Source organism: Anser cygnoides, chromosome 2 (assembly GCF_040182565.1).
Source record: "Anser cygnoides isolate HZ-2024a breed goose chromosome 2, Taihu_goose_T2T_genome, whole genome shotgun sequence".
In the NCBI taxonomy this organism is placed as follows: Eukaryota; Metazoa; Chordata; class Aves; order Anseriformes; family Anatidae; genus Anser; species Anser cygnoides.
Window position 1 is genome coordinate 154,831,771 of NC_089874.1, and position 27,253 is coordinate 154,859,023.

A 27,253-nucleotide genomic window follows, 5' to 3' on the forward strand; every position below is an offset into this window, starting at 1 on the left:
AAGCAAATTAAACTTTAATAACTCAGACTTTATTTAAATATGGTTTTATAAAACCATTTACTTTGTAGAAACACTACCAATCCTAAAAATAAAATCTATCAAAATTGCCCTAATCCGTAAAAACATTATCACTGCAAACACTACTAATGCCAAAAGCAAAGCATAAAAACTATGTAGTGGTGTAATTAGAATGTCTTTTTTTTTTTTTTTTGCCGGTTTGAGTGAAGTTCTTATAAAGTGTCTTTGACTTAAGGACAATTAATGGCCTAAAAATAACCAAGCATCTATACATTGATTATATTATAAACTATTACTGGTCATCAACTACATATATATCATACAAGAACTTTTCTTACACACATGAGGATTTTGTAATATTAACATCTTTAATTCTTAGGTGAAATTTACTCTCCAACAACTTATGGCCATAGTTTTGAAAAGTATTTGGGATTTTGGAGGCAATTTGAAGATTCTTGCTCCAAGACATCTGCAAGACACCAACTTTTCTGACAGCACTGCTCAGCACTTTCTGAATTTCTGAAAAAAACATAATCATTCCAATCTATTTTTGCTGTCCCGCTGACAGCTGTCTTCCTAGTGAGCAGAGCTGTCACTGAGAACTCTCGCTCAAGAAGAGACTGGGAAAAAAATCTACCAGGAGCTACTGGATGGTTTGGGGGCTGAATTGGCACGAACTCTGCTCTGCTTTCAGGGCTGGTTAATGTCGTCAGTTTGCATCCACTTTGCCTCCTGCCAAAATGAACAATGACAGAGCAAATTCCTTATCACAGGCCCCGAGGATCTGATCTCTGCAGTCTACTCTTGGTAGACTTCTATCATCAACTGAATTTGGCTGCTCATAAAATACTGCAATTACCACCTGTTTATAGAATCAACCATATACATATAAGGTTGGAAAAATACACTACAAAATAAGTATTAAGAAAATTTTAACTGGCAACTGATGATAAAGATAAAATATATTCCAACGAAGTGCCCGTGAAAGGTTTTCTTTACTTGTGGTTGAGCAAGCCATGCAGTCATTCCAATAAAACTACTGTTCTGTTGTTGTTTTTTTTTTTATTGTTGAAAGATAAAAATTAATTGCTACAATAGATTTATACAAAGTAGTGGTGAGCAGTTGCATATTATTCATCAATTTAGCCTTTGGTTTTGACGTGTACCATATATTTCCTTATCTATTTTTCTCTATGTACACTAAAATTATGGGAAATTAAACATTTTAAATGCAACTGTATCCTTCTTATACAGGTATAAAAGCAACATAATTTTCTGCCATTTCTACCTTATACTGCTCTTGGGATAAATTAATTCATTTGGTATTTTATACCTTTTTCTTTTCCTTTCAAAATCCTTGAAAACACTTCATACTCAGACTGTTTAATGCTTACTAATCATTTCTGTTACCCTTCTGAACCTCCACTGGCATTTTAAACTAAGGCAATTTCTGCTGCTTGCTCCAGACACTGAACCTTTCATTGTACTTTTATGTGAATTTGAAATCTAATTAGAAAACATGTAACTGCAATTGCCAAATTACTAGCACAATTCACATTTTCTTATTATTGGTCGTGGAACAGAATGTTGCTGCCTCACATTTTACATACTTTGAGAGTTACGGTTCTAAAAGTTGTGCATATGTTATGAATATCACTTAAAAAAATAATAAAACTCAGGTAACCTTGGACACAGAGTTCTGGGCATATGTGGATCAATGTATGCACGAACTTTAGCTTCAGAAGATTTATAAGATGTTCTGAGTAAACCTGGCCAGTGCACTTAAATGTGTTTGAGATGAGTGGAAGTAAAATTGAACAGTTTGGCTATAAATTAGCAATAGAGCAATTTAATGTGCATTTAATTCAACTTCATAATCTTTTTGGATAGTTTGATTATCACTCTAGATGTGGTCAAAGGACGAAGTCTTTCACTGACAATGAATGAATCATAGAATGTCTCGGGTTGGAAGGGACCTTAAAATCACCTCATTCCAACCCCCCTGCCATGGGCAATGATGCCACCCACTAGATCAGGTTGGCCAGTGCCCCACTCAGCCTGGTCTTGAATGCTTCCAGGGATGGGGCATCCACATCTTCTCTGGACAACCTGTTCCTGTCCCTCATCACCCTCTAAGTGAAGAATTTCCTCCTAACAGCTAATCTAAATCTCCCCCTTTTTAGTTTAAAACTATTCCCCTGGTCATACCATTATCAGTAAAAAGTTGCTCTCCATCTTTTTTATAAGCCCCCCTTAGGTATTGAAAGGCTGTGATGAGGTCCCCCCAGAGCATTCTCTTCTCCAACCTGAACATCCCCCGCTCTCTCAGCCTTTCTCCATAGGGGAGGTGCTCCACCCCCCAGATCATCTTTGTAGCCCTCCTCTGGAACTGCTCTAACAGATTCACATACATCTTGTGCTGGGGGCCCCAGCCCTGGACGCAGCACTCCAGGTAGGGCCTCACAAGGGCACAGCTGAGAGGCACAATCACCTCCCTCCCCTGCTGGCCACCCCTCTGGTGATGCAGCCCAGGACACAGTTGGCTTTCTGGGCTGCAAGCACGTACTGCTTGCTCATGTCATCCACCAGAACCCCCAAGTCTTTCTCTGCAGGGCTGCTCTCAGTGAGTTCTTCTCCCAGTCTGTACTTCTGCCTGGGATTGCCCTGACCCAGGTGCAGCACCTTACACTTGGATTTTTTGAACCTCATTAGGTTTATGTGGACCCACTTCTCATGCTTGTCCAGGTCCCTGTGCATGGCATCCCTTCCTTCTGTTGTACCACTCAGCTTGGTGTCATCTGCTAATTTGCTGAGGGTGCAGTCGATCCCACTATCTAGAAGGGTGGCTGGATGCTCTTCTAATGTCATTACTGAAATGAAAAAAAAAATGTACTCTACAATTACATTTGTAATCCATTACATAATACATAATAAAACTCACAGAGACCAGTACATACATATTTACAGACTACAGCTGTTTGCTCTGTTTTGAAATTGAATTAGGAAAACAGTTGTTTTAAACAACAGCACTACAAGAAGGCTAAGGGCTTTATTGAACATTAGTTACTACATGGTTTATACAAAAATGTCATAAAACATATCATCTCTCTTCTAATAAACCACAATCCCAACATTGTATTTACTTTATGATTTCGGCTTTATATGTCTACTTGATATTCACAGATGTTTTGTGATCCAATAAAACTGGAAGAAAAACATTTTAAAAACCCTCAGAGAACAAAAGATATTCATCACAGACATGGGAGATGTAACATCTGACAACTGGAACTGTCATTTTAAGTTGTTTTAATGCTTTTTAAAACAAAAGAAAAAGAGAGTAATCAGGGCATGTCGCTCACAGTGTTACATTTAAAATTGTGAGAGGTGGCTGAATGAGTACCAGCCGATCTTGCTGTTTGTCACATTCAGACAACTACTAAGGACTAGTAGCTGCACTATTTGTCAGCATCTTCCTGAAACCATATGGCATTACAAGTACATTGGAGCCTGCACTCCCTTATGTACAGCTAATAGAAAAATCAGACAGAAATAGCTTGAATGAGGCACTTCAGTAAAGAGATCAGGCTGCCTGTACCTGGTTGTTGGAAGAACAATCTTTGAACTTGAAGGTACATCTGATATGATGAGTTCAGGTCATGATCATTCACTCCTGTTTTTGGCAGATGAAAAATTTGTAAGAACTTTCTTTTACACTTTAATATACAAATCTATTGAAGGCAGACTCTTCACTTTTTCTTATTATGGTCATAATGTTCAGCACCATAAGTTCAAAACCATAAGCCGCATTTCAGAAATCATATAAACAAATAAAAAGGACCCTTTAAACTCCACCAGTTTTTCCCACATTGTGCTTTTTTTCTTGACAATTTCTCAAAATTTACTTATTTTGGATACAGCTAAAAGCTGTGAGGCATGAGACATCTCACCTGCCATTTGGCATTTTAGGCATTATTTCCAATTAACACGTTACTGATCCTGATCCTGCTTCTATTATTGGTTGAAAAGAAGGAAAATGAATTCAAGCACCGTATAAAAAAGTTTTTCTTCAGGATATGTAACATGAGCAGACCTGAAATCAGTGAAATATGTAATAACATTTTAGCTGATACACGAACATGGAGAACACCTTATATTCAGCTACCCAACTGACAGCTGGACTGGCATTTCTTTTTCTACAAGTAACAGAAAAAAGTTATTTAGTACTTCGCCTTGCCTCTCTATCAAGTCAAGCATCAAACGTGAAATTCTCTAGCCAGTAATGCTATTTCAAGGAGAATGGATTAAGAGATTATGCTGCCTTAGATCTGCAGCAGTTTTATGTAATTTCCATTTGGGCTATTCGTTATTGTGTGTCTGGATACATTTGAACACTGGTCTTCACTGCACCTTAGATGTACAGCTTGTTGGGCCTGGCTCCCTCCTGCCTTCCAGCAGTGATTAATAAGAGGCACAAACACTTAAACCAAACATGACAGCCAGGCCAAGGATCAACTTTTCTGCCAAACTTTGACCTCACTTATTCCCATCTAAACACGCTACCACCCTTCACACACGACACCACCTTTCCTCATGCAACCTCAAGCCTCAGGCCCACAACCACGCCAAAAACTAGGTTTCAGCGGCAGCACTGCCAAAAAAACCTCTCAGTCAGAGCCTCGCCCTCAAGGCTACAGCTCATCCTGGCCACCAAGGAGGGCGGGCGGGCCCCGCGAAGCCGCAGAGCCCATTGCCCCCCTAGCCTCCACCCCCTAAGATGGCGGCCATCGCCACCTCCCCCTAAGATGGCCGCCACCCCCCCCCCCTTCCCCCGAGTGGAGAGGCGTAGTCACGTGACACGGACAGAGCATGGAGGTGCCTGCAGGGCGTGGGCGGGGCCTCGTTGTGGGGCGGGGACAGGTGTCCCGCTAGCCCCGCCCCCTTGGCTCCGGGCCGTGGCGAGCCTTTGCCGCAAAGAGTGCTGGGAGTTGTGGTCCCTGGCCGCCCCTTTGCCGAGGCTTCGCACTCCTTAGGCGGCTCCTGGACGCAGGGCTGCCAAGCTGTCCCAGGGGAATTTCTTCCCCTGCCCCGATCCCTCCGTAGCTGCTCCCGTGGAGGAAGCGATGGGCAGAGAGAGGAGGGCAGGGCGGCCAAAAGGACTACAACTCCCGGCGTGCATCGCGTCCCGAGCAACTTAATGCGGGGGGGCGGGGTGGGGGGGTGAAAATGGCGGCGGCTAAAGTGAGGCGGAGAGGTGGCTGAGGTGAGTCGGGGGAGCTGCGGAGCGGCCGTTTACCCCGCTGCCACCTCCTGGGCCTGTGCTTCTCGTCCCTTCCCTCTCGCCGCGTCTGGGAGCGGGGAGGCAGCGGCCGGGGGGCTGTGGAGAGGAGGCGGGGAGGGGCTGTGGGGGGCTGTGAGGGGATCTGGGGGGCTCTGAGGAGATCTGGGGGGCTCTGAGGGGCTGTGGGGACTCGGGGGTAGTGCCTGGGGAAGGACTGGGAGAGGAGAAACCACCGCGACACCCCCTCAGCCTGTTCTCCTGCGGGCCCCCCGCCGTGCTGCTTGCCCCCTCAGGGGGACCCCCGGCTCCAGGAGGTCTTCTGTGAGACGATCCTGCGTTTAAAGAAAAAATACAAAAAACTTTGCTGTCAGTAGTCTTGGATGTGCCCAAATATCCCTGTGCTATCAGTCTGCTGGCAGGGAAGGTGTGGGGTAGGGTGGGTTTGAGTTTTTCCCTCGGTGATCTCCTTCAGGTGGCCCATAACACATCTCGATGAGCATTAATTAAACCCATGTAACTAACTGTACAATAGAACTACGCGGCCACAGCATTCTTAAAGAGCTTCATCTTTTACTCCAAAGCTGTTACATGCTTTGCTGCTGCTGTCAGGGCCTCTGTCATAGTAGTGCCTGGCAGATTATGGTCATTTTAATGGACAGTCATTACTAGATGGATTTACCAGACTCCTATACTTACCAGTAAGTGCGCCACATGGAGCCATACTTAAGATAATTGAGCTGCAGGTTCCCAAATCCTGTTACTGAGCGCTAATTATATTACAACTTCTTTCTTTAAGCTTAATACATCTAGGGAAGTATCCCATAGTACTTTGAGCTGAGATACTAGGAAGACAAAAGCCTTGAGTGGATTATGAGATCTCTGTGGTTTGTTGGAGAATTAGTGGAAAAGCCTGCGGCTGAGAATCGAGGTTATAATTTCTGTATCAAAATCAAGTTAGCTAGCCCACATTATACCTTGTAAAGCTACAACAGATGTTTGCTCTGCAAATTGTATAGGAAAGGTAAGACCAGAGTAACATTCAAGGCTTTGGCAAGGCATGGGCAATCTACTTCCCGAAGTAATGTAATGTACTAAAAATCATTTGAAATGTTTTCTTGAGTAACTTTAGTATTCAAGACGTCTTGCCAAAAGACTCATGGATGGATGCTTTTAAAAATGTTGGTAAAATTTTCCTGAGCAGTTGGCAATTTGACTTAAAATCTTGACTGTAGTGCCTTGATGCTTGCAAATGCTTATGCACAAGTTTTGTGCGAGCTTGTTAATAATGCTTATAATATTTTTCTAAAACATGTTGTTAGAATGGGATTCATTTCCGATTCATGGAAAAAAAAAAAAAGAGAATTGGAATGTAGCTTGTAATTAATATTTAATTACAAGGTAACTGTTTGAGTTGGGCATCATGTTATGAAAATGTTTGCAGTTAATGATGAACATTAACATCTCTCTGTTTCTGACCCAGACTCGTTTAGGAGAGAAGAACAAACAAATTTTATATTAAATATAAGTGGAGGGAGACATTGCAATATTAATCAGATTCATCAGTTGAACTTCAAGTATAATGAAAGGGAACTGCGCTTCTAATTATGGAATCTAAATTGTAAAAAGTACAGGACAGAAACAGCTTTTGTTGTTATCAGCGACTTAATTGCACAGCCTAATTCCGTAATGAAATAATACTTGTAAAATTACTGTGGTATTTTTAAATGACTTTGAAGATCTTGTTTTTGATATGTAGAAGCAGATCATGTGCTTTTTAGTTGAAAAAGGAAAAAGTGTTTATCTGATGGATTTTTAAGCCACTGCTGGCAACATATGTACCAAGGCATAGGAATGATGCTTTTAATTTTGTAAATGAAATGGATATTGGGTTAAATTAGCCATTGAGAAAGGAGGGAAAGTATTACTCAGGAACACATATTTAATGTCTCTTGTCCCGAAACCATATGCTCAAGACTGAATTCTGTAAGGTAAGGCAGGACAAATATCCTTTTAGATATGCCTATTTGAGTGAGCTCTTGTGGGTGAAATAACAGGGTTGCTGCTTTAATACAGCCAGGTTCATGTGTGGCATTGCTTCTCTTCCTGAGAAAGCTAATTCAAAATAAAGTTAGGTACGTTTATGGAATTGAACTGGGCTATGTAAATCCACCTCAAATTGCATTTTTGGGAGTTCTGGAAATTGTACTTGGAGCCTAACTGTCTACGTTTAAGAATGAGCATGTGACATCTTAATGTTGCATCTCATTGGCCATTTGCCTATCCACAAAAGTAAACTTTTTGATCAATTTTTCAAATAGAGAACAAGAGTGGGTGGGGAAACAAGTGATATAAAAATTTAATGTGCAGTGTGTTTTAAAATTTTCAGCTCATGCCTGCCCAGCCTACATTGCCTGACTCTCAGAGATGCTTGAACTTGCATTCTCCTTTGTCTTAATTTGCAGGAATGGATGGGTGCCCAGCTGACAATGTCATTTTGAATACTCAAAGTCAAGTTAATTATTTATAGTGTTACATAACCAAGTTATGTAATGGTGGACTTACCAAAAGAAAATACAGTACCCTCCCTAGGTATGCCAATTGCTGCTTCTTTACCTGAAGCTTAAGGATATATTATATTTTTGGAAATACAGATCTGATTGTGTTGGACTCAGAAGATAACTTGGCTATTAATACTTTTTCTTCCCTCATCCAGCACTTGTGCATATGAATTTAATTTTAAAAAACAATCTTTATTAATCAGATTTGGCGTGGAACTTTTTTTTTTTTTCTCTCCACTGAATAGAGCCATGTATTTTTAAATTACTGTTACAATCTTCCGTAGTGAAATACAGGTTTTCTGTCTTAGATATTTTACAGAGATATATTTTTTTCTTAAGCCAAACAGGAAAAAGGTGCTTACTCTTCTGTTTGGATTTTAGTGCTGTTTATGGAATCTTGGGATAATAAGAAATAGTTTCAGCTTCTAAACTGTTCTTTAATTTTGGATCCCAGGTTATTTAAAGTAACAACAATAAGTCAAAGGTAAGCACACGAGGGAGAAGGTGATCAGGAACAATCAGTAGAACAAAGTGTATTTTTACTCCTGTGATAGCGCTGCTTCAATCTACTAGAACAATGGATTTCCTTATCCTTGCCAAATTGTTCATGACCTCTTTAAAACTGAACTGAAAGTGTTTGTTAAGAAAAATAACCCTTCTATGTCACACAAGTATTGATCTGCCTTTTAATATACAGTATACTTACATGTAAATACATTGTACTTATTTTTTAATTGTTTAGAGTTACTTTGCTTTCCGAAGGATAATAGTAACTTGTAGTCCTTGGCAGAAAACTAGATATGCCTCCTAGTTACCTCTTTTGAAAATCCAGGAGTCGTTTGCATCGTGTGTATTATATGGGCATGTAGCGTTAACTTGCCTCTGGTTGTCAGTAAAATATCAAAGAATGATGTAGACATGTTAAACACTATTCCCTATTAAGGAAAACTAAAATATGGTTGCCTTATTGCGGTTTGCCATATCTTTTTTAAATTGTAGTTGAGTTCTAGTTCAAAAAATTCTGATTTTTTCCCCTCTCTTGATCTGTAAAATCTAATTCAGTGACAAAACAGCAAATCAAACTCATAGTGAGAGGCTTCTTATTTTATTTTAGTTCTGTTCTACCATGTCTGTTGCAGGAGCTACCAGCACCAGTGGACTGAACTTTGCTCTACGACTAATCAGTCTGTGATTCAACACTTTGTTGAGAGGAAATTGTGGACTCTGTTCTGCATTTAAACATCAAAGTACCTCCATATTGAATTCATTGGTCCTGTTACAGGTCATAAAGTGGTTAAAAAACAGTGAACTATTTAAAAACAGAACCAACAATTTTCTCTTTGAACAGCTGTCTGAAATGTTTAAGCAACTATGTAGTAAATTCTACATTAATATCTTTTGAAGTTAGTTGACTGACTTAGCAGCAACAGTGATATTGTACTAGCATAGTGTTTTGAGTTCCTGATCACTAGTGACAGTCAGCAAAACGCTGAGTCTCTGTCACTTGACTCCCATGAACCTCTTATCAGGCTTTTTGCATTTTTATGTAGTTCTAATATTTCAGTAAATCTGTCTTCTGTAATCTCTCAGCTAAATTCTGAACTGCACTCTAATTCTGCTTTTCCAGGTTTCTGCGTAACATCACAATCCACATATTTCTGCTTATCAAATTATGCTGCTTCTCCCTCTATCCTTGGAGAGGGACATACAGCCTGATAATAGGACAGGATATTTTAAATAAATTACTTTGAAGCACTGTTTTTAATCACGGTTGCTGTCAGCAAATTGGAACCTTTTATTGAAATAGGTATGCAATCAGAGTCGAATTTATTTTTAGTAACGATGAACGTTGCTTTGGTGTATGAACATTTAAACATACTTGTGACCAAAAGAAATGTTTGTTCCAACATTGTCAGTGCCTTCAGTAATTATCTTTGTTATATACACATATAAACAAATATTAGTTGTATTTTTTTCCTTGTGCATTCTTTTTTTTGAAAACAGCAGCAGTCTGTTTAACTGAGATTTTTTTTTTTTTTATTTATGAAAAGGTATATTTGCAAGAAGGATTGTATTTGGTGGTTAATAAAACCCAAACATGCTGGTTTAACAAAAAAAAAAAAGATGATTTGCATTTTAATAATAATTACTTCATTATATTAGGATATGTTTATCCCTGAAAAAGATTGTTGTAAATTTGAGTTAATTGTGTAAAAATATGTAATCGCATCTAAAATATACTGGGCAGCCTTTGTTTACGGTAGCTTGCTCTCTGGTCTAAGATCTATCTATCTCTTTTTAATACTGGGAGAAAAGTGTGATAGGAAGTCCCACATGGATTTTTAGCATAGCTTTTCTTTGTATAAAACAGAAACCTTTCAGAGCCCTTTTAATGAAGTAGTCCTGTCGCTTCCATTTGAAGTAGAAGTATCCTGTAAGGCAGTTCACCATTCAGCACCATAAACAGTGACAGCGTGAAAGGTCATCGCAATAAACCCAAGGAAAATGTTTAATTGCGCATCAGAAGTAAGAACTGAATGGCAGATTTCAATAACAGATTTTGAGAGCTGGAAAAACCTACATGTAGTCTGGTGAGATGAAATGGTATCTGGATTTCTGTGGTAACAGCCTCTGATGTTGGAGCTAGGGAATGTGACTTGGCTCATTTTTCATAAGTTTCTACATATGTCTGGATGTAAATTGTCTAAAGATATTATCATGACTTACATTTCTATTTTCTTTATAGCTTATATTTTGTGAAATTGAAGACAGATTCCTGATTAACAATGCCTGCTAGTAAGTATTGTTGCCTTCAGTACCTTTGGATAATGTTTAGGGGGGGGCTAAAATTCTAACAGAATTTTACACGGGGAAGAGGGGGTTGGGAACAAACAACAACTGATGATCACTTGCAGTCATTTTAAAAATATTTAAGAACTTCATATTACCCAGCCTCAACCTCTGTAGATCTCAGTGTATTTTTTCTAAAGAAACCTCGTAGAGACTCTGATTTTTCCTTTCCAGTTAGATGTGTGCAGTTTAACATTGATGAATTTTATGATTTAAAGTATGTTCTGAAATATTTGTACTTGGAAAGATATTTCAGTATAGCAATAACTATCTTTCGTAAATTGCAGATATTGTTTATAGTAGGTAGAATTGCTGTTTAGGATATAAAGTGATGAGACAAAAATTTTAACATTTCAACAAATCAAATGAGATTTTTGAAGCAGATGTTTGTAAGAATCAAATTTTTCTTTACCATGAAGAGTAGCAACTTTCACTAATAAAATGAAGTACTAATAATTTTTTTCTAGCTTTTTGTATTGTATACTTAGAAAAATCCTGTGTGGTCTCTAGCAAAATTACTAACATCAGTCTTTGGATAAAGCAAACTGTTTTATCATCAGAATAAAGAGTTCTTCATAAATTTACAGCACAATGGTATTGAGTGTACTTTAATTATAGGTTTGTAATGAGTTTCACAAGTGCTTAATTTCATTGGGAAACGTTTGAGGATTTTATTTAGCTGACTTAAGATTTGTAATAAGCTGTGACTACTGGATACTTAAATATCTTACAGTAATTGTTGTGTTACATGGTCACACCTCTGTGAATGTCTAATCTGTAAGTGTGATCATATTTTGATAATGTAATACAGTTTGAACCGCTGTCATGTAATATATTTTAAGTATTTAGGGTTCTTTTAATTTTCCATTAAAAAAAACCTTTAAATTATTCCTCTACATAGACATGAGTTTATGTAAAAGAATAGTGGTAAATATTAATTTATGTTTTATGTATATATTCAGGTTTGAAAGTGCTGGCATAGTGTTCAAAGTGTACTGTGGTCAAGCTATATTGCAATATCATGAGCTGTTGCTGCGTTTCAGTTGCAGTTTTTAGTACTAATAAGGCCTCTATCATGATAGTCATTTTTGCTGGGAGCATTTTTATTTTTTTTTTTAAAGCAATTGAACTGTGGAAGAGTAAAATCTTTTTTCTACACCAGGTATGTTTATGTTGAGGGTCATTTTTAACGCTATTTAACCTAATGCATGTAGGTAACTACAGGGTCAGGTGGAACTTAAATGAGACCAAAACAACTTTATCTGTAGTGAGGTGTTCAGAGCTATCCAGCCATTTATTTCTCTTCCGTGTATATTAGATCATTTTTTTTTGAGTTTATTAGTAAAGATAAGGCAATATAACATGCCTGTATATTGCAGTTCTTATGAAGTAACAGTACTTTAGTAATAATCTCACAAAAAATGTGACGGTATTAGATTCTGTAATGCAAGCAAGCATTACTTTCTTGCTAGATGTATTTTATACTGATGTGCAGAGACAGCCCTCAACTTTACTTTTTGGTATGTGGAAGGGAAGGTGCAGTATACTAATTCAGGCTTCCTAATAGATTCCACAGAATTCTTTTCAGAGCATATTGAGGAAACATTGGTTGGTACTGCAGAGAGTTAACTTTGAAATCTGTAAACCTTCACTGTAAAGGTGGGAACTACCACTTGGACTTCTCTCGTCCCACACATCAACAAGTTCATTGAGCATCTTTAAGAACAGAACGTGGAAAAGGCTATGAAATGTTTTCCAGAAATGTTTTCTGTTGCACTAGAATGAGTTCTAATGGAAGTTAAATAGTAGAATATTGTTACAAGGAAAGCTTGATGGAATTTTCAGATCATCCTGACCTGTCTGCCAGTGTTGTTCTACTTGCTTTCCTGAGTCTATATCAGTTCCTTGTAATAGTTTTACAGCTTTTTCAAGTATGCTGTTGAAGGAACATGAAGTGTTCCACATGAAGTGGAAGTGGTGGTTTGGAAAGTCAGGAAAAGCCAGGACGCTGGTGTTAAGGAAAAACTGCACAAAGAGACTTTTCAGGGACTTTGACTCTTCCTGGAGACACTTTAAAAGTCAGTCAGTAGTTATTATACTTTTCATTTCCCTCAATATTAACTGTCCAAAAAATATGCACGAAGTCCAGGATAGTCATAACTGGGGTGTTCTATTGAGAGGAGAGAGAGATGAGCATAGGTAGTTAAACAAAGGTAGTGTTCTTTCATTTAACCTCATTTCTAATGTTTTCTGGTCTCTCCAATAGCTAGCTGTTTGTTACGTATTTTTTTTATTGATATTGCTGCTAATCAATCCCACCTAAGAATATGGAGTTGTAGTGCTGCATTGAACCCTTAGTAAAATAAGTTTTTTGTCTCAATACAGTAATATTTTGCTCATAAAGACAAAATTTTTAATCTGTCCTTTTAATCTTCAGATGTAAAAGAGCTTGGCTTCGGCTAGCCAAGGCATGGCTTCTGTATTGACATGTAGTTTGTAGAGCTATAGTGTAATGCTGTAAATGCAACAATTGTAGGGAGCTTGCCAAAGCAGTGCTTTTGTAAATATTTGTTTAAAAAAAAAATGTAGCTATAACAATTTTCAATAATCTGTACAGATAATTTCAATTAACTTGTTGCAGAACATGGGTGGTTTCAGTGTTTTTGTTGGCTGCATTTGAGTTGAAATGATACAAATGCTTTTGTTAAGGAAAAAAGCATAGCTAAATCATTTACCAAAACATTTAAGACTAGTTCTTCAGCATTAAGTTCCAGATGTTAACACTTAATCAGTTGCTTGAAATACAGTTTGCTAGCTAATGAGTTTTTTTTCAGAAACAGCTAACCTACTTACTGGCTGTATTCCCTGACTTAAATTAAATGGTCAACTTAAAGGCAGATTTCATACTTAAGTGGACTTGCTTGGAGTGGAAAAATTAAGTTTGTTACAGGTGAGAATGCCTGCATAGTATAGGAAAGATATTTTACTTGTGATAGCTATATGCATGGATATTTTCTTTTTTGTCGTCTTTTAGATGACTTACTCTTAATTTCTTTAACATACTTAAATTATATCCTTAGTTTTCAAGGCTTTGTTAATAATGATTGTTACGTTGAACCGATCCTATCTGATGATTAGCAGATCATTGTATGACTGCCTTCCTGACAAGCAAATTCAGAGAGCAAATAAGTAAATAAAAGGATTTTGATAAATTTAATTTGCCCATATTCTTCTGTTGAGCTAATACTGCAAGATTTAGTATTCCGAACATCCCCTGTACTCTTTGCCAGTTAGAAAGGGACCACTTGATCTAAGAGCTTCATGTGTCAGTTACTGGGAAATTCTTCCACAGTCTGGCCTGTTCCTGGTTACAGTGCAGTAAGTTTTGGTAACTTCAGAGTGCTTCTCAAAGTATGCTGAGTATCTTGATTCCTTTTCCTTAAACTGTGTAAAATTTTGTGTCCTCAACTGTAAAAATACCCTATGGCTTTTTGCCAGTCTTTTGTGGAGAGACAGCTAGTCTGCAGCTGCATTGTACTGGTAAAATCCATAGTCCATAGGTAATATGTAATAAATAAACTAGGTACCTAAAACTAGGTAATATGGTAATATTATCCATAGGTAATGTGAGAGTAAGTAGAAGGTAGAACAGTTTAATAGAGTGATTGTCTTTCTTATTTCTTGGATGTTGCTGCTTTGAGATAAGTTACTTAATCTTTATTTAAAAAAATAAAAGAAAAACTTGAAAATTAAAATGCTGTTTTGAAATAGGGCTTCTTTGCTAAGCATAGGAAGGAAAACAGCATTTGAAATAGTTACTTGAAATATGAGTAAATTCTAAACTCGTATTAATGTTCTTAACTCTTCTTAAGAGGCATGCAGTGTTTTCATTTTGACTTTCTTTCCTCCACAGGAACTTAGGAAAATTTAGTTATTTATCTTTCACACTTACAGGTTTATTCTGTAATAATAAGATTGTTAATAAGAAGGGAAAGTTTATTTCCCTATGAAGTACAGTTCTACAATACCCCATGGTGGTTGGAGATGTATTCCTAATTCTATCTCCATAAATACTTCATGGGCTAATGCATTCTGGTGTTTGTTTTTTTTTTTGTTGTTTTGTTTTTTAGCAAAAATTATGTCATAGTTCCAGTTAATATCTATCTACAGTCCTTCCATCTAACATACTTTTTCTCATCTGGTGTACGTTTCTCATATACCCTTGGCACGTTAAAGCTCCAAATGGGATCTTCCACATAATGAAATGTTTTTCATAATTGCCTTAATTCATTTTGTATGCAGTAGAAATCCTATTAGCTCTAACAGTGTTGTTGACTACTTAGAATGGTGTTAAAATAAATACATTATAACACTATAAAATTTTGGCTGTTATGGAAGAATTACATGGGGAATTATCTCAAATCATCATCTGCTGCTTGATTCTAGCACCTGAGAGGATGAAGCAGCCCTGTTATTGTTTGTCGCTGGAAGCTCTTTAAATCAAGTCCCTCTTTGAACTGCTTAATCAGACCAACACAGGAACTTGAAAAACAGATGCTAAGGGAAGGTCATGATTTGCGCTACCTTGGCAATTTGCCATGTGTTAGACAGAGGCCTGTAAAGGAAAAAAGCCGTTTGTCAGGATGTCTGTGACTATTATAATACTATGATCACAAAGTGTATAATGGATTCTGTACATAATAAACAATACAAGCTTCCAGTACGTAAACATTTAGATACAGATTTTCTTGATATGATTTGTAGCTGATTGTATTTTCCATACTGAAAAGAAAAAGAAAGAACTCATCTTCATGTATCCTTTGATTATGCTAAGAAAAAAAATCCAGGAATTTATAGTTGGAAGACTTGTACTTTGTGGCTCTATTTCACTCATGATAACATAAGCAACTTTGTGTGCTAGTGGGGTGGCTGCTTACTTACTTTTTTAAGGAATCTGCGTGACTTGTTTAAGACTTCGTAATTTTTGAATAGATATTTAATTTGTTGCTTTCTGTTGGCTCTTAATTCTCTCCATGTAAGTGTCATCTTAAGTCTGCTTGGGAAGGGGGAATTGCATGCTTCATAGAACGTGAAAATCACTTGTACTAACATGTTGCAAATAATATCTAGTGATGCCATTCCTCCCTTCATTGCCTTCCATTTATTTTGGAACACTCCAAAATATGGATAAATGCACAATTTTTCTAATACATAGGTTGTCAAAACCTGGAAAGTACGTTTCTTCAGCTGTTGTTAGTTTGGTGTGTGCAGTCTGGGCATATGACTATTGAGTTATATATAAGAGCTGAACTTAATACTGTCCACATTAAAGCCTTTATGTGCTTTTAAACTATATGTAGGCACTTCACTGATTGTTAAAAGGCAGCTTAATATTTTTTCCCCAGGTTTTATTAAAATATTTTATCATTGTTATTTACAGAAAATACTTTGCAACTGGTTTTTCTACCAGTCGATTAACCTTCATGTGCAGCATTGTTTGCTATTGATTTCTCAATCATGGGACGAAAGGGTAAGAAGTCTGATGCTGTTTATGCATGCGAGTGCCCTGATTTCTTTTTATGCATGACAACAAAGAAAAATTGATTTGGGGAGGAGATGAGTTTTGCATTCTGTGATTAAATGCATGCATCTGTGGAAAGACAGGGTAAACTGTGCTTTTAAAATGCTTTGGCTGTCCCTTTACATGGCATATGGACTATCTTTCCTGTCACCGCTATGTCACAAGGATACCCAGTGGTGCTCAGAAAATCAGGTACTTAGTGAATTGCTGAAGATGGAAATAAGCTGTGTATGTGAATCTTGGCTTTCAAAGAGTACTGTTTTGTTTCTAGAAAATGACATAATCCAAGATTAATTCTTAGAGCAATTAGACAGAAAGGAGTAGAAAGCTTGGGTAAGTAGGTTAATGAGACTTTTTCTCATCCAGTAAGTTGTAGATATCAGCTGATGTTCACGTCCAAAGGTGAACAGTTCTGGATTTTCCTGTTTTGAAGGTGCTTAGGTGAACAAAGTGCTGCTTGATTCCATATTTTTTGAGTTCATGTCTTTGAAGTATTTTAGTAAATTCTGTTTGTTTGTAGCTGATAAGTTCGAGGGAATGACCTGTGACTCTTGTTAGTATCCCAGATAACTCAGACAACACAAACCTTTTGGTACCCATGTAGAGGTCAGTATGAGATTTTCCAACATAAGGGGTATGTCATAATTGTTCACATTTCAAAAGTTAAAACAATTACAAAATTCTTATCTTGCAGAAATATATGTAAGAATCTTAAGACTAGCAACTAAAATTAAGAAACTTCTTAGGTTGCCTACAAACAAAATATAAAAAGCAAATTAGTTAAATCTATTGATGTTTTGTTTTTTTTTTTTCTCGAACAGGTATTTAAATAAGTAAATGTACTTGTATAGAGTGAATATTGCAGTAGTCTGACATGCATGCTCTTAATTCATAGGAAAAAAGTTTCAGGATACTTGAATTGCCTACCCTGTGATAATTTACATGTGAAAATAACTGTGCTCACGAAAAGAACATTACTAAAGTGCAGCTATTTTATGTTTAAGAACTTAGGCTTCTTTAAAATATTGAATTATCTTTCTAAACTAGAAACATGGCAATAAAATTAATCTTTCATAAAGATGTGAAGAATCCTGAGAAATTATGTGGCAAAAGATAAATATGTGAGTATAAAATAAGCACATTTTTTAGTTCTTTTTAAATTCAGTGGCTTAAAAAATAATAAAACTATAACAAAAGTAGAAGAAGGGAAAAATAAGGAAAATCATGGCCTCTGAACACAGTCAAATCTTCATCCTGTTTCTCTATCTAAGTGCAATAATTTAAGTGTATGAGTTGTGAAAGATTTTTTTTTTCTCCATAGTTGGATTTAATTTAGTGGACTAGAACACTTCCATCCCCATGTTTGCAGGGCAAGAGTTGCCAGCAGTATGCTGTGTATTCAATATTCATGAGAATTTTGTGTGAATGGAAAAAGCAGATGTGTGTGTCTTGGCATGTGTCATGTCTATTGCAGACCTTTAATCTGTGTGTCTTGTTCTAACTTATAAAAAGAACAGACATAGCTTGCCTGAATAATATAAACAATCGAAGAGCCTTAGATTTAGACTGGAATTGTCATTAGTTTATTGTCTTGGTTTTGTCTGGGATAGAGTTAATTTTCTTCGTAGGGGCTGGTATGTGCCATGTTTTGCATGTAGGAGAAAAATAATGCTGATAGCACACCGATGGTTCAGTTGTTGCAGAGCAGTGCTTGCACAGAGCCAAGGACTTTTCAGTTCCTCGTGCTGCCAGCAAGGTCCCCGGGGTGCACCAGGAGCTGGAGGGAACACAGCCAGGACAGCTGGCTCAGACTGACCAAAGGGACATCCCATACTGCATGGTGTTGTGCTGAACGATGAATGTGGGCTGGAGGCAGGGGCACTGCTCGGGAACAGGCTGGGCATTGGTCAGCGGGGGGCGCGCAATTTCACTGTGCATCACTTGCTCTGTGTGTGTATATGGAGAAATATATAAAATTCTCACTATTTTCCCTTCAGTTCTCTCCCCCATCCCACAGGAGGAGGGGGAGGGACTTAGCAAACCACTGCTGGGTTAAACCACAACACTTACCAAATTCAGACAGCAAAAACCTAACTTATGTTCATACAGCTTAATTATTTGCAGGATGTTCTTATGTTGTATCAAGTCCAAGAGGATTTTGTTGTTGTTGTTTGCCAGAAGTCTGGCTTTTACAGGAAACATCAGACGCATTGAGGTGGTTAACAACATGCTCACGTATATCTGCTTCTTTGTGTATGATTATAAAGCTGTCTGTCTTCGACGCTGAGCAGTTTGGTGGGAACAGAGTGGCAGCAGCAAAGGGATGTAGCCTTTAGGTAATGAAGATGCACAGAAGAGCAATCAGTTGCGTATACATTCCTTGTGTATCCCATGGCTGATTAGAAATTACAGGAGGGGGAAAGCTGCTTTTTAATTAGCTGGGATACATGGTTCTAGACAGAGCCTTCAAGGTATATATCCTACCACTAGGTTTACTGTTTTGGAGGGGAGAAAACCGTTCAGAACCTAGTAGCAGCTACTTTTCAGTTATTCTGGGACATCTGAATTGAAGCTGGAACACTTTTTTGGAACTAATGGGGAAAATTAATATTCACGAGGATATTTTATAATTCAGATTAAACTAGAAGGGTTATTTTTGATGAAACTTCTATCATTCATGTCTGTATTAAAAACTGTTAATACTGAAAAGTTGCTCCATGAACTTCTGTTTGTTTATTTTAGCACAAAGCTGGTCTTCTGTGAGGGCAGGATGAGCTAGAGTAGGGCTGTCTTCAGAGAAGAAATCATGTAAAATGAGTACAGGCAGGACTTGTTCTTAAAAATATGTAAAGATTAAAAAAAAAAAAAAAATTCTAGCCTCAAATAATTTTCATGTTCTGTGTGTACATCCACATGTCCAAATGGGAATATCCCTTTCTGTCAATTCTTTTTGAGAAGAACAAGTGGGTAGGGACAAACATGAGCAGGGTACTTAATTGAAAACACATTGTATTCCTTAAACAGGAACAGAGGTTTTATCGCATTTTGGGCCCTATCTGTATGCAGCCATGTACAGTGGGAAAAAAAAAAAAAAAAAAATCTAATTTATGTAATGTGGTATTAAACTACTTGTAAACAAAAAGTTTTGCTTTTAATTAGGAAATGTTCTTCAAATTTATATATGTGTTCTGAAGTCTACCGCTAACAGAATCACAGACTCATCTAGGTTGGAAGAGACCTCCAAGATCACCCAGTCCAATCTCTGACCTAACACTAACAAGTCCTCCACTAAACCATATCACTAAGCTCAACATCTAAATATCTCTTTAAAGACCTCCAGGGATGGTGATTCAACCACTTCCCTGGGCAGCCTATTCCAATGCCTAACAACCCTTTCAGTAGAGAAGTTCTTCCTAATATCCAACCTAAACCTCCCCTGGCGCAACTTTAGCCCATTCCCCCTCGTCCTGTCACCAGGCACGTGGGAGAACAGACCAACCCCTACCTCTCTACAGCCTCCTTTAAGGTACCTATAGAGAGCGATAAGGTCTCCCCTGAGCCTCCTCTTCTCCAGGCTGAACGATCCCAGCTCCCTCAGCCGCTCCTCGTAAGACTTGTTCTCCAGACCCCTCACCAGCCTCGTCACCCTTCTCTGGACTCTCTCGAGCACCTCCATGTCCTTCTTGTAGCGAGGGGCCCAAAACTGAACACAGCACTCGAGGTGCGGCCTCACCTGAGCCGAGTACAGGGGGACAATCACTTCCCTAGCCCTGCTGGCCACACTGCTTCTTATACAAGCCAGGATGCTTAAGTATACTTAAATGGGGGCAAATAATTCTCGTTTTTAAAGTTGTCTGACTGTGTTTATTATTGTTATTCAGAGTGTTTTAGTAGAAGGAAGGATGTATAGATCAAAACACTTTTGCTTGTCTTGTATATAATTAAGTGATTTACTCTGTATTTGTTAAAATCTAGTTCCCTGAGCTAAACGTACTCACTCCATAAGGTTTGAGGCTTCCAAAAAGAGGCCTGTGAACCTTGTCAGTTCTCTTGAGCATCATTTTCTCTGAGCAGAAAGATGGTCAAAAGTGTAATATTTTGAGAATTTTTGCCTCTGCAGCTGTGTTCCACCTCGTGGTTTAGATGAAGAAAACGAGATTGAATTCATGTAGTTGTGTTGTTCTAAGGATTAAAAAAAAAAAGTAGCCGTAGTCACAAAACTTCTTCACATTGCTCTACATTCAGATTTTTCAGTGCAAGACACTTCCAGTGATTATTGCCCAGAAGTCTTGCAACCCTGGTCACTTGGTGACCAATTACTAGCTGATCTGAAGTGAACTTGTTTTCTGTAGGGCAGGTGGTGATCAAAGTTTCCCCATGCCATCCTTCAGGATCTCTTCAACTAGGGTAAATGAATAGTATTGACAAAACCATGCATGCCGTTGGCCTTCATGACCATACAAACGTTGGTAGCACTTGACACAGTTCCATCTGTTGCTTGGTGTAGGGAAGCTACAGCTCAAAACCAGAAGAGGCTACTGTGTAATACAGATCATAATTGACTAGCAAGGTACATCTATAAACACGTTGACAACTTTCCCACACATCAGGAGCCGTTCCAGTTTCTTTCATGATTCTGCTCATGGATTCAAGGTATCTACTGAACGGCAGAACTGGTCATGGTGTTTGGGTGACTGGTTGTGGTGTAAGAGATGCCAGGTAACCCAGATTTGCTACAGCCATAATTTTGAGTCCAATTGTGCCATTAATTGTACCGTTACCACGTTTGTGATGGAAGCTTTTATAATTTATCATTACCAGGTGGATGGCTTTGCTCTAGCCCCTACACTGTTATCATGCCATGTCCTAATGCTCTGCCCAGACATTCCTAGCTGGGCTTCTTCAGTCGCAGCATCTGCCCTGCGTGAACCTGTAAAGGGCTTGACTTCTTTATGCCGTAACTTTAAAGATCATATCCAGACTCATGCTCTTGTACCAGCTTTCTTCTGATGCCTTCTTCCCTCCTCCTCTCACCCTCGAAACACACACAAATGTGAGATACTCCAGAGGCAATGGATTAGTTTACGTGAGTATCTGTAGCAAAACAGAAGGGACCAGCAAGTGCTCAAACAGCAAAGTAACTTCATTCCTTGTAGGGGGTGAGGGCTGTGTCCAGGGAAGCATGAAAAAACTCATTTAGAACTTGAAACGAACGGGGAGTGGGGAGAGTGACATGGAGGAAGGTCTGTCTGTCTGTCTTGTCTGGAGCTCTGATTGGGATGGAAAGGTATGAGCAGCTTGAGCATCTGGGAGGGACTCCACAGTCTGGGCTTAAGTAGCAGTCAGTCATCAAAGCTTGACGAGGCATTTAGCCAAGTGCATAGATAAATATTTTTACCTGTAGTGCATGCGATCGTGGCTGACCAGAAGGATGATTAGGAGGTTCCAGAGGGAAACAGTAGCCTTCTTGGAAAATTCTTGCACCGACACATCTCAGCTGCTTTTTGCTAGAAGCTCTTGGCCACCTTAGAGACAGGTCGTATTGCTGCTTCTCCAGTTACCTTTCAGGCTTTTAACCAAGCCTGCCATTGTGTCCTTCCTCTCCTTCAAGCACAACCAATGCCATCTCCTGCAGAATGGTCTTCCAGGTTAGATGATGTTCCTTCCGTAACTGCTGCAATGTGGGAACAAGGTGGTAGGGGAGGTGATTCAAAAAGCAAGGCGGTCAAAAGCATTGTGGCCAACAGGGCAAGGGAAACGGTTGTCCCCCTCTGCTCTGCTCTCATGTGACCCCACCTGGAGCCCTGTGCTCAGCTCTGGGGCCCCCAGCACCGGAAGGACATGGACCTGTTAGAATGAGTCCAGAGGAGAGGCACAAGGATGATCAAGGGGCTGGAGCACCTCTCCTGTGAAGACAGGCTGAGGGAGTTGGGATTGTTCAGCCTGGAGAAGAGAAGACTCTGGGGAGACCTTAGAGCGGCCTTCCAGTACCTAAAGGGGCCTACAGGAAAGCTGGGGAGGGACTGTTTGTCAGGGGGTGTAGGGATAGGACATGGGGGGATGGCTTTAATCTAAAAGAGGGAAGATTTAGATTAGATATAAGGAAGAAATTCTTTACTCTGAGGCTGGTGAGGCACTGGCACAGGCTGTCCAGAGAAGCTCTGGATTCCCTATCCCTGGAGGTGTTCAAGGCCAGGCTGGATGGGGCTTTGGGCAACCTGGTTTGGTGGGAGGTGTCCCTGCCCCTGGCAGGGGGGTTGGAACCAGATGGGTTTAAAGGTCCCTTCCAACCCCAAACTGTGCTATGGTTCAGTGATTGTCCAGAGGGAGTTATAATGCAGACAAGTACATGCAGGCCAATACATCCCCACTTTATACTGATTTATGAAACACCTTGCTATGAAATCAATATTTGTTTATAAGTAGGAGTATCGTGACCTCTTTTTTCCTCCTTCGCTGAGTTTATCCCCCAGAACTCGTTTCCTGCCCACAAACTCCATACTGAAAGCAGGAATGAAAATTGCGCTTGACCAAAATATTTTTATTGTGTACGTGTTATCAGTGCCAGCTGTGATGGGGAAGGGTCAAGGAGATATATACAGATGTGTATTTCCAGATGTGTTTTCTGGAGTGGGAGTGATAAAATTTCCTTTTTCAGTTGTTTTATTGATAAGAAGTAAATGACCTTGTTGTGGCCAACAGAAATATAAGTAGCAGCAAGAACTAAGAGGCAAAATGCACTGTAAGTCAGAGAGCTTCTTTCACTGGGACCAGATTAATTTTAGACGTTGTTAATAACATTTTAAAAATAGACAGCTCTGGTAGTATCTCATAGTAAGAAAAGAAGAGGCGGTGTTGAAGAGAACAGAAATGAGCAAGTAAAACAAAGTTCCCATGTGAAAACAACAAAGGTGGGAGAAAGAAGAGACTGGATGGAAACACTGTAGGCAGCGGAACTTGTGAAAAAGAATGTAACCAGAGAAGTTGCTGTAATGGAAAACTTCTTTTTAATGGATTAAAAGTCTTTAAAACGCACCGTCCCAAAGATATCGTCCCTGGGGATTTGTTTTAATTGCTAATGGTTTTGAAAAGAAAAGTTCACTGAAGAAGCTTAGTGGTAAGCTTTATTTAACTAGATTTTTTTTTTTTATTATTTCTTGCTAGTAGCTTGATGTGCATTGTCATTTCTTGTTTTCACAGAAAGCTAATGTTCCAGCTATTTTAGCATGCTTTTTACTGTAGCTTTCTGTACGTATTTCCATGTTGATTCAACTATAGAAGGACACATCTTGAACTCTTACTAAACCAGAATTAGCTTTACTGTAAAAATATAGTCTAGGGAGAAAATTGTTTTGTTACGTTTTGGTTTTGTTTACTTTTGAATTTATTTTAAATTAACTGAGCACCAAAATATAGATATATATATTTAAATATACAATTGCCAAACCTAAGTATTGGATGGAATTTTTCTTTGCGGAGTTTTAGTGGAGAGAGGCTAGAAACTGGCTGTTTAGAAGGCAAATAGCACAAGAGTAGGTAAGAGGTGGAGAAAAGGAGAGGTTGATCTGGGGGATGGGACCTCATCTGTCTCCATGATGAGTCCTCTGTTCTCCCTCAAAGCGCATCGGGGGACGCTGCAGTGGCTGATTAGTGTGTCCTTATTGCATTTCTTCTTTTTATAGCAAGGTGAAGAATATTTTTAATTAACTTCCTTATATGGCCAGAATAATTTCCGTCTTCCAAAGTATTTGAACTGTTTTAGTAGCAGATGGGGATTGTCCTTGAAAATAGTTTTAGCTCTGAATTAAATGCATCAACTGATACTAACAGTTCACTAGCCAGGTATACTTAGGGTAGTGGTTGGTGTTATTTTGCACGCTTTCCCCTATATTTGAAGCAAATTTGTTTGCGTATATTTACCGTTTCAGATAAAAGAAGATAACCAAAACAAAAGTTTATTACATAAAAGTAAAGCACTCTATTTTTACATACTTGTATTTTAGTATATTGAGCATCCAGATGTAATTTCAGTACTGTTCAGTTTTCATCTTGATAGCAAAATCTACATTCATCTGTAGACACAGACTTTAATGTTGATTAGACTTCTTGAAAGAACAAGAGGTTTTGGAAAATCTCGAGAGATGATAAAAATCCGAATGACCATATCCAAGCTTGACACATAATAAAAATATGCATTAAGTGAACATGGGATATTTTTTCATGTTGTTAATGTACTGTGCTAGAAGAGCAGTATTAGTGAATGTTTAGAAGAAATTTTAGCATAAGATAAATAGTACAGTCCAATTATTTTGCTGATGTTTTGATAGAGGAAAATGATTTGACTGTTTTAAACTTGATGGAGAGAACTAGGTGCTTGATGTCAAAAGCCAGCTTCAAGTTTGTTTTTTTTTATTTTTTTTTTTTTTCACACGAATAAGATACAGCAGTGAACATTTAGACAAGTGCTTGTGACATAAAACTTCTTTGCCATGTGCATTTATCTAGCTCACAGTGTAGGATTTCTTTAGTAAGCTATGTGGTAATAGTTCAGTGTTTTCTCTCAATTTACATGCAGTAAAGAGTAGCTTATCACCTCTAGAATTGTAATAATTATTATTTACTAGAAATTATAATTTGTGAACTTAAGAAAAACTACCTCAATTTCCAGGCTGTTTAAACTATATGAAAATCCTGTGTGTGTTGTCCAAGTGGATGTAAAGTAGGAAATAAAACACGGAAATGATGGAAAGCAGTGGGAAGTTCAACTTCAGAATTGTTGAACTCAAAATGGAATTTCTCCTTGATGTATCATACTCTTTGTAAGTAAGGATGTTAAGGAGTTAAATTCTGTAACCCTTGCTTAAATTCAGAGGTTTTATTAGAGATAATGTTAATTTCATTAACCTATTTATATTTGAAGTGTTTTTGTAATCTGAAACCCTTCTGTTTAAAAAGCCTTTTTGGTTAGCAGCCTGTCTTAAATAATTCTTTTGTGGTCATTCTTCAGCAAGACCAAGGGAGTATGTTTTTCCCGAAATAATTACATCTACGGTGATATGTGGCAACTGAATGAACACAGGTTTTTCTGAAACTATGCTGATACTTTTCCTGGTAGTCACAGAATTAAAAAAAAACAACCTACATGTTCCAGGGAAGTTTAGGTGATGGACCTGGCTCTCTTCAGTTTCCTTTGATGAGCTGTGAATCCCATGTCGACAATATATATTTTCTTATTCTTTTTTCGTGCCTGGCCTCGTTAACAGAATCTGATACTGAAGTTTTTCACGTGTTTGTTGGCTTTATGTAGATGTCACAGAGCTAATCAGATAAGCTTACAGTGTTGCAGAGCCCCCACGGGAAGTAACTGCTTCTGTGCTAGTGCGAGAGCGCAAATTTCTGAAAAAGGACAGAGATCCCGGGGAGTGAAATCCTACCCAGGATGAGGCAGTATGTTCAAGTTCCAACTGTTGAGCAAGAAAAAGCCTATGATTATAATTCTGCTTTTGAACCGAGGCCATGTATGTGTTTGGGTAGGTGAAATTACCATTTTCTGATTAAGTAGACTATTTATTTCTTCTTATTGATACTGTGTAGAATAGATGTGTGTAAAAGGAAATACCCTTACGGCTGATGAATATGTACAGTCTTAACATGAAAATCAAGATTATGGGGTTCTTTTAGCATTTTTAAATGTGGAAAATCCCACTGTTGCTGAAATAAAAATCAATATTGTTTAAAACTTTTACGTTGACTAACTTATAACAGCATGAACTTCTCCGCAGAAGGCTTTAACCTTCGTATTTACTTGTATAAAATGGCTTAACGCTGGGGGATCGTTAAAATGCAAATTATGCCTGACACTGGAAGGAAATTGTCATAGCAGTTTGGGTGAAAAAATGCTTAAACTGGAGCAGGTTCATTTTACGCTGTTTAGTGGCAAAACAGCTTATATGTGTGAGGTGAATCTGTTTATTTGTATCAAATTTATCATGTTTAAATGTGCATCTAAGATATAATCAATTTTCAATGGCTTAGCTTCTCCCTATCTTTTAAAGCATTCATCTTTCCTGGTATATTTAGTGAAATCTTGAAACATTCATTTATTTATTTTAAATTTTGTTTAGTTCAATCTATTGTTAACACTTTGTTATTCTATGTTTTTTTATTCATAATTTTTTATTCATAATTTTTATACCTTATATATTCTTACATATGTTTATATTAATATTTCCTGATTATTATCAAAATGCTGAGCAATGATAAATAATTCTCCCACTAAATCTGTCTCATGACTGTTAATTGTTTTGGTTGTATTTTTTCTTCCGTTCTGTGGAGACCCTCTCTCCTAGTTTTTCTGATAGAGTTCTGTTTAAATTTCCATACTCAAAAAAATAATTTGAGGCTGAAAGCTTTGATAGATTAGCTCTAGCTTTCTAATATCTGAATGTTTTGTTTAATCAGGAAAAATTTTATAATTCAATTCATATTCATTTAGTTTCTATTTTATTGATGGTAGTGTGCTTTGAAATTTCTTTTTCCCTGTAAACTGTACTGTAATTAAATACATAGCAATGTAAAGATACTATAGAAAATTCAGAACTGGGGGAAAGATAATTTTTTCAAATCTTATGTAATAAACATATAGTTTGTCCTTTTCTTTTTATCTAAAATTGACTCTGTGCCATAAATTTGAAGAGCAGTATTAGAACACCGCTGAGTTTCCATTAACTGAAACCATTTGGTTAGGCTGGGAGAATGAGCTGGTCCTCTGTTACCTGATATTTCACCCTTCTCTAATGAGCGACTGTATCCAGGTTTTATGTTCAATGTATGTAACTACCACAGCTCTAAAATACCTTTTATAGACTTACATTGTAGTTCTTTGCAAGAATTTTCTTCTCCTGTCAATGGGAGAGAAACTAACTCTAAAAGTGTGTTACGATATCTTCTGTTCTTACTTCAGATAGC

General features: G+C 38.0%; 1 protein-coding gene across 5 annotated transcripts in view; it reads left to right on the plus strand.

The window, feature by feature from the left end:
• Positions 1 to 5,199: 5,199 nt before the first annotated feature.
• Positions 5,200 to 27,253, plus strand: part of EFR3A (EFR3 homolog A) — an 83,145-nt gene continuing 61,091 nt past the window's right edge. For 3 of the 5 annotated variants that reach the window (XM_066990754.1, XM_048049817.2, XM_048049812.2), the window contains exon 1: positions 25,656 to 25,815. In XM_066990754.1, the coding sequence (XP_066846855.1) occupies positions 25,725 to 25,815 (91 nt within the window). In that variant the 5' untranslated portion in view covers positions 25,656 to 25,724. Of the gene's footprint in view, positions 5,279 to 10,600; positions 10,651 to 16,144; positions 16,235 to 25,655; positions 25,816 to 27,253 lie in introns of those variants that run through there. The other 2 variants (XM_048049825.2, XM_048049828.2) reach the window with 2 other exon arrangements.